The following is an 8,584-nucleotide window of genomic DNA, read 5'->3' as shown; positions in this document are numbered from 1 at the left end:
TGAATGCAGCAAGCAGTTCTACGCACTGAGGAGCTGCAGCTTGATTATACTTACCTAACGAGGTTTAAGAAGAAAACTCTGGAATGGAGAAGAGAATACTGAAGAAAGTGTCGGTAATGCTTCAATGATGATCATCAATGAAGCAGGTATTTTTGTCCAATGAGATTCTGCAGTGAGCTTCTGCGTACCAAATGCAGTTGCAGAAAGAAATTATGGAGTGAAGAAGCCGACAATGAAGAAAGTAGGGGAGTATGATTACTGAAGCAAACAATCTTGCCCAACCAGATAAAGTTAAAGGAATTCTGGAGCGGAGATGCAAATAGATAAATGAGAAAGAAGATGATATTACGGCAAGCAATGTTGCCGAATGCGATTCTGCAACGAGACTGCTTAGCCACAATGAGGTTGCAAAAATGAATTCAGGAGTGAAGAAAGTAGGACTGAAGAAAAATCTTGGGGATGTGCACAAGTGGGGCAAGCAAATCTTGGCCAAGTGGGTGAATTCTGTAGCGGTGCATCCTGGTCTGAAGAGAGCAGGTGATGATGATCAGATCAATATGGGGAAGCAATCTTCCCCGTGGGGCTTCTAAAACGAAATTATCGAGTGGAGAAGGCTTCAAGAAAAAAAAAACATTTTGCTAGAAAATTATATAGTGTGACACGATTCATAATGGGAAGCTGGACGGCGCCATAGCACCGGTGGCACCAGAGTCTGCTAGCGTTCAGAAAAAAATGGAGAAAACGTTCGCTTTACACTACTTTGTGGCTTGGTTTTTTGAAAACAAAGGGATAACAATGACGGCATGGTCACGTGATCAACCACGTTCGCGCATCATTGCAATACTCATAACTCGCGTATCATGATAAATATTTGGCACTCTTTATGCATGCCGCAAATAGCAAAGCGAAGGTATAGATTGCATGCTACGCGATGTCGTAACATGCAATGCTAAAAATTACCAAACAGAGAGACACATTACTGAGGTGTCAGCAATGTGTCTGAGGTGTCATTAATGTCTCGGAAGACTTCGTTTTCGCAAAGTACGACAGCATAACACATAAACTTCCCCTCGGCGTACATTCATATGCCTCAACGTGGTGCCCCCTGCCTGATAGGATCATCATCATCGGCCTATATTTATGTCCACTGCAGGACGAAGGCCTCTCCCTGCGATCTTCAATTACCCCTGTCTTGCACTAGCTGATTCCAACGTGCGCCTGCAAATTTCCTAACTTCATCACCCCACATAGTTTTATGCCGTCCACGACTGCGCTTCCGTTCTCTTGGTATCCACTCTGTAACCCTAATGGTGCACCGGTTATCCATCCTACGCATTACACGGCCTGTCCAGCTCCATTTTCCCCTCTTAATGTCAACTAGAATATCGGTTATTCCCGTGCGCTCTCTGATCCACACCAATTATTTCCTGTCTCTTAACGTAAGACATAACATTTTTCGTTGCATCGCTCTTTGTGCGGTCTTTAACTTGTTCTCGATAATCTTTGTTAATCTCCAAGTTTCCCAAGTAATATCCTGACAGAATATGACTTGTTTATTGTTTCCCAGATAAGCAGCGTTGCGCAGTTGTTCTTTTCGGGCGCCCTTCATTTTTGCATTCGTCGCGCACGGTCTAGACAGGCCTTATAACACACGGCTTAGACAGCAACAACCACCCGCTTTGGAAAAGCCGCCAGTGTGACCCAGCTAAGCAAAGACGCCTATGGCAGGGAACATTCCATCATCTGAGGTGCTGTCATAGCTTAAATGCGAAATGTCACCGCTTAAATGTGTTTACTTTGTCGTCAAGCAACCTCATTTGTAAGTGAAGTTTTTGATCAAGATGAGTTGTCATTTATTAATGGAGCGCGTGATACAAGTTTGTAATCAAGACTCGAACCACCTCCAATTTTCGTCGAATTTCATGACTTGACCTGCTGCCATTTACGGCACAGTCGTCGTCGTGTTGCCATTCAGCGAAAATGTGGCTTATACCCACTACTGGGGATTCGCCAAGGAATTGATGAATAATTCGAAACTGTAGTAAATAAATAAATTTACAGGACTGATACAGAGTAAACACTGTCGAAAAAGAAATCACCTGTTGGAATGAGAGAAATAACCACACTAATAATAAACATCTTGCCATGATCAAAAAAGATGGAGAAAGGGAAATCAACATTTTTGAAATCGTATTATTATTTTTGTACATTTCAATTTAGGCTACATCGATCACTTTCCTGCATCTGTCCTATTGAATTTACCAGTTCTCGCAAATTCGCAAGTGAAATTTAATTTCTACGTTCATTAAGCCTTTATTCCCCTGACTCTTGGCTGGTCTTGGCCAATCCGCCATAGTGGGTATGGGCCACACGTTCATATGAGAAGAAGAGTAGAACAAAAAAGCGATGATTTTCCTTAGGTTATTCATGCGTGGTTTTCCCTCAATTTTTTTGCTGAAAATTTTTGCTGATTTAGGTAATAGCTGCGATGTCCTAATACCATCCGAATCTTTGCCAATCCCCCGCAGTGGTCATGCGCCAGCCTAGAAGAAAAACGGAACGGAACGGAACGAAACGAAACGATGACTACGTTACCGTTCGTTCAGTTCCTCGCGCACGCGCTTCTTTCGTGGCTCAAATCCGGAGATCCACGACCCGAACCTCTCTTCCGGACAGCCGACGTCGTCCGCCTCTCGGCCCGCAATCATCTAGGAGCGGAGGACAACCCCTGTGATATGCGCGGTCGCGAGGACAAGTTCTGCATTCGAGAGCGGCTGGCTTTGCGGGCTGCTGCCAGGAGACATGGCGACGCTACACTGGCGAACTACATGACCCAGTGCCACGTCGACGTCGTCGGAACTGGAGGAACCAATGGCTCAGCTGCCGGTCTATTTGATAGCTTGGACTCAATCCGAATCCTGGACTCACAGACGTGCCCCAAGGCAAGCTCTTTCACGGGGCCACATTCTGATTTGTTTCACTCGGGGGGATTTGCCGCAAGACAAATATCTAACGATGAAATTTCAAATGTCCACTAAACGCTTGCAAACCTTGTGTGATGCCGATACCGCAACATTATCTTTACTGATTCATTGTCCGTTAATTAATGGGGCTCATTAGGCTTGGGTTTGGTCTCACATGACATCCTGTACCTGATATTCCCACGATACAGCCGTAGCAAATGACGAGTATCCGCCGTATACTACTTCATATACTTCAGAGTACTTTCTTCTGTTCCCAGAATGGTGGTTGCTAGTGTTCAGTACAAAGAAGAATTCGCTTTACCCGGGTTCGTAATATTAATTGTACTTTCAACGAGAAGCCATGCGCTTGTCCAGCTTGTTACCCCAACCTCTAAAGAAGAAGCAGCCAATTTTTCAATCGAGGCTGACACACGAACCTTTATCTGAAAACGTAATGGCAGGGCCAGCTGCCTCACTGCGACGACTATTTCGTGCGCACCGGAACAATTGTGGCGTTGGACGAGGTGTGCCTCAACGGACGCGGCAGGGTGGTCATCGACGGACTGCTCAACCAGGAAGAGTGCGACCTTCTGCTTAAGCTGAGCGTAAGTTGTCTGAGCTTCAAGCGAATCAACATTGGAAAACATTCTCGAGTACTGGTATCACGTGTAAAATGATACCTGTACTTGATGGTTAAGGGACACAAATAAACACCACTAAATCAAGAAAGGAGCTCGTACACATACCTAATTATTGTTCACGGAAAGCTGGGCTACGGAATAAAATTTTAAAAAGCGCAAACTTTATTTGTCCGCATCATGAAAACAATTCGACCACCAACAAGCCTTGGTATGCGGTGACAGATATAGTCAACTAGCCTGCTTGAGTTAATCACGTATGCTGTACATGCTTTTCGTGCTACCATTTTTGTGTACATCTTGTTAATCTTTTTTCTCTTCCTCAAAACTTCTTTATTTGCCATGTACCGCTACCTATGCTTGCAAGGGATCCGGTCGTATCAATCTCTTCCCTGCTTTTTTTTTTCGCCAATACTCTAAACGTCTCTTGTTTATCTCGACTTCTGACCGGTTTACACTTTCTCCCACTTTAAATCCAAGCGCTTCTGGAAGGTGTACGTTACCGATGTCTTTCACTGGGTGAATCCCGTCGCAGTCCATTAGGATGTGCTGCGTGATCTTGTTGTGAATATTTGCTCCGGTATGTTTTTGTCCGTAGGCAACCAGTTCGAGCCTCAAATAGTGAGGAAAAAAATGTGGTTGATCCCTCTTATATAGGAATCGGTATAGAACACGAAAGTGAAACGTGTCTTCACAGAAGTAGTGTAATGTTTATTGCACATTGATATATAATGTCTATTGGTGTTTTGTGGCTAAAGCGCCCTTAGGCGTTGATGCACCCACGCTGACGCCTGGTGGCACGTCTCCTCCATCACGACTACCAACGTCGATGACCATGAGCAACCGTCGTGCATATGGAAGCTGCACTACGCTGCACACGCTAGCACAACGCGAAAGACGAAGCACGTAACTGACACACTAATACAACGCGCAAGACAAAGCAGAATCGTCACCGAGTCAAATCAGCGCGTACAGCGCGTCGTAATTGCAGCCTCCGCGATCAACTTCAGAAACATTTTCAGAGCTAATTGCGGAGGCCACGCTCCGCTGTGCTGAGTACGGTGAACGCCACCTAGGTGGCGTTGGTAGTGCTTCTTGATGCCAGCGTCCCTTCGAATGCTGGCATCGAGGCGTCGTAGTGCTGAGACCACCGAAGCGTTCACTGTCGGTGCGCGTTAGTGTCATAATGCAGTACTTCTCTTTTCTGCTCGTAGGCGGCGGCACCGCCCCGAGCAAGAGCGCGGGTACACGGAGGAGTGTTAGATATATAAGGCGCGTCTGTGTAGCTCTCTGCAAATGCGTTTGTGGCGCAATGGGTTAAACGCTCGGCGATCTATCGTCGCGGACCGAGAGGTCGTGGGTTCGATTTCCTAATTTTGCATGTTTGTGGAACTTTTTCTTCTGGTTTCTTTCTTTGTATTATGTTCTATGACGTATTTCCGTGACGGAAATACGTCAGTGAAGTCTTGGTGGACCCCGGCATAAAACACTTTCGTGTTAAAAAATGTCATCTTCTCGACTCATAGAAGAAAATCCACCAACCAACCATCCGGCTGCAGTACGGAGCCACAAAGGATACCCGTATGGGATTGCTTTGCAGATTCGTGCTACAATTGAATGGACGACAATTTCTCCCTTACCAGCCAGGCTTCATATGTAGAGTGTTGATTTTTCTTTTGCAGAAAGGTGGCCATGTTTGCACTTTTCAAACATCACATATTAATTGATGGTCTCCAGACACTGATAGTCTCTAGGCACAGTACGTAACATGACGCTTTCTTTCTTATTTGTTCCCCTCATCAACATCAAACATGCTGTAGTCGCTATTCCGCGTGTTCTAATGTGTAGCCAGATCTACGCAACATGGAACGTTGAAGTGACCAGAGGTGGTCTAACAAGCGGAGCCTGAGCCTGGAGCCAACGTTTCGACAAAGGGCATGCCTTCAGCCCTTGTTCGGCCACTCTTGTGTTGAGACGTCGCTGTTCTTTAACGACCTGCTATACTAAGAAAAATAGTGTGTGTGAGAGAGAGAGAGAGCGAGAGAGAGAGATAAACAAGAAGCTAAGTTCCGTGATTGCGTGCAGGATTCGTCAGTCGTGGGCGATGGCTACGGGAAGGGGCCACATCCCTCTCTCAAAGAATGAACTGTTCGTCGGCCTCAGCGCGTTTCAACTGGTCGATGTGAGTACTATATAGAACCAGCAATTGGCACCATCAGCGTATGTACCGTCGCACTATACCCACCGGTTTTGGAAACCGGAAGCACGACTGTATGACGAGTCACTGCTTTGCACGAGAACAATATCGTGGGTTCGCTTCCCTAGCATGGCCGCCGGGAAGCGAACTTTGAGTGTGCGGTGAAGAACCGGAGGTGGTCGAAACTGTTTTGAAGTCCTCCACTACGGCGCATTTCATAACCCCGCGGTGTTCCTCTGGGAACTAAACACCACTAATCAATCAACCAATAAATAAATAAATAAATAAATAACAATAAATAAATAAATAAATAAATAAATAAACCAATCAATCAATCAATCAATCGACCAGTCAGTCAGCCAATCAATCAATAAATCAATCAATTAATTAATCAATCAATGAAAATCTAGGTAAATAAACATTGATTGATAGCGCTTACGTCCCATAGCGACGCCGGTGCTATGAGAGACACCATAGTGGAGGATCTTGGGTGAATTTTGAGCGCCTGAGGTTCTTTATGTGCACCTAAAGCGCCGTATACGGGAGCGTTGTCCCATTCCCGCGCCAATCGAAACTAGGCCGCCGCGGCCAGGCTTCGAACCCGCGATCTGAGTAGCAAGAACGTCATGGGATTCACTACGCCACCGCAATGGGTTAGACAGAAGGCGTGCCTAGCTCTGCGAATAGTATGACGCGTTTCTGTTACTCCAAGCACACGTTCTTTTATATCGAAAGCTCTACTACGCCATGTCTCGCCAAGGTCATTCATCTCGTCAGCAATGACCGCGAGCCGCCGGAGCGCAAGTGTGGCAGGTGTGACGTCACGCCACGTGATCCGCTGCGGAGAGGCATCGCAGCTGCGCTCTCTCGGAGCCTCACCACTGCGGCACCACGTGACTAGGCGACGCTTTAACGGCTGCTTCGCCGGCGCTTGGCCGCTCAGTCTCGCCATGGATGGCGCGCCGGCTGGGCCGTCTGTGCGTGCGCTTCAGCGCAAGCGAGCGGCTGAATCCAATCATCCAGTAGATATAGCTAGATGGCCGGCTGCGAAATCTCAAGCAAAGGCGAAGTCGGCTGCTGAAACACCGGAGCAAAGGGAGGCCAGATTAGCGCGTTATATAGCAGCGTGCCAAGCGCGGAAACGTGCAATAATGAAACACTGTGTGCATAGTGTTTGCAAAACAAAGCCAAACAAACCTTTCCCTCGTGATAAGTAGGTTTGCAAGAGCTAACCTCAGCCAATTTTTTCTTCCAGCGCTTACGCATATCCTTGGAGAATGCCACGACGAGCAGACTCCTGTTCCTGGCTTCCCGTAAGGCGCGGCTCGTCACGGAAGCATACTTCCGGCTGAAGAGGAGGCTTTATATGCACTATGTTCACCTTCAGTGCCGGATCGCGATGCCGAGTAAGTAGCGCGGACCTGTTTCAAGAGCATCGAAAGTCGGGCAAGTTGCCACGTAGGCACTTATGGCAGGAGTGATAAATGCAGCGCGAAAAAATACCGAGGGGCAGGAGAAATGACGATACAAGCGCTGCTACCAACTGAAGTTTACGAGCAGCACCGGATAAATATGCGAAAAAAAAGCACTACATCATACCGGTCAGCGTACTGCACTAACTCCGTTAAAGAGAGAGAAAAAAAAAAAACCTCCCCAAAACAAGCAATATACTACGGGTGTGAAAATAGTAATTTTCTCGACCGAATTCAACAGCAATCAAATAGTGCCATGCAAAGGCGAATGAAATATACGTATTTCGAATAATACTCAAATAATAAACTGCCTTTCTCCCCATTATTATAAAACAATCCTTAACATACTATTATATTCGCAACGTTAGCAGGTTTTTGTCATTACGCTGCGCCTTATAAGGCGCTGTTAATTAAAAGAAAAAAAAATGCAGCATTGATAGCAGACGAGGAGTTTATTCGCATACTCAAGACTCATTAGCGAGTGTGAATAGTAGCGGTTAACCTAAATGATCTGGCTCACTGAGCAATGTACTCTTACAAAAATCATCACAGAGATACCATGCTGTTTTTATTGACTTGTTGTCTTCAATAAAAGGTCACTTGATATGCAGTTAAATATCGTGTATTCTTTTTGTAACTGTAGCGTGCCGCACTCTCTAACTCCTAATACATGGCTACTATCGCCAGCGGCATGACATTGATTGCACTGGGATATTACTACGTATACAACAAATAGGATCATATTGAAGTACATGCGTTTCCCGCTGTGATGCCGTGTGAACTCCACCCCCCCCCCCCTCCCCCCGCCCCCAGAAAAAACAACAACGAAACAACGGGCAAATTTTGCAGACTCCACGGCGCGCCGGAGAGACATGAGTCACACCATCCACTCAGACAACTGCGACTTTGCAGACAATGGCACCTGCAAAAACCCCGATCACAAGGAACCTCTGTCCTGGCGCGACTACAGGTATACATTTCATCATATTTGGGTCATTTGGCTTGAATGTGAAGACGCGACTTATTCTGTGACCTCCGAGATTCAGCATGCCGTAGCAATTTCTGAGGCCACGCTTATTCCCGCTTGCTTGGGGCTGTCGCCGCAAGGGCAAAGAAGCGACGTAGCGCGGAATACACAAGTGACACCGCCTGCTAACAAAAAGTGCTCCCGTCGTAAAGCACGAGGAGAAGGGGAACCAAGGGGCCGTCTTTTTCTTAGTCACAACCATACGAAGACAACCACAGCTTCATATAAGGTTGTCCCATCATAAAGTGGGAATTCATGACATGTACGGTAGCTCAAAGCAGCAAAGT

The 8,584-nt window shown here is 46.4% G+C and overlaps 1 protein-coding gene across 3 annotated transcripts in view; it reads left to right on the top strand.

Annotated features, from left to right (window-relative positions):
* LOC119432944 (prolyl 3-hydroxylase 2) overlaps positions 1–8,584 on the top strand; it is a 207,485-nt gene that overhangs the window by 185,232 nt on the left and 13,669 nt on the right. The window contains exons 2-5 of one of the 3 annotated variants that reach the window (XM_049659362.1): positions 3,425–3,568; positions 5,687–5,783; positions 7,054–7,204; positions 8,120–8,240. In XM_049659362.1, the coding sequence (XP_049515319.1) occupies positions 5,706–5,783; positions 7,054–7,204; positions 8,120–8,240 (350 nt within the window). In that variant the 5' untranslated portion in view covers positions 3,425–3,568; positions 5,687–5,705. The remainder of the gene's footprint in view (positions 1–3,424; positions 3,569–5,686; positions 5,784–7,053; positions 7,205–8,119; positions 8,241–8,584) is intronic. The other 2 variants (XM_049659363.1, XM_037700090.2) reach the window with 2 other exon arrangements.

Source organism: Dermacentor silvarum, chromosome 11 (assembly GCF_013339745.2).
Source record: "Dermacentor silvarum isolate Dsil-2018 chromosome 11, BIME_Dsil_1.4, whole genome shotgun sequence".
Classification (NCBI taxonomy): domain Eukaryota; kingdom Metazoa; phylum Arthropoda; class Arachnida; order Ixodida; family Ixodidae; genus Dermacentor; species Dermacentor silvarum.
Note: the sequence above shows the minus strand (reverse complement) of the source record. Positions and strands in the feature narration are given on the sequence as shown.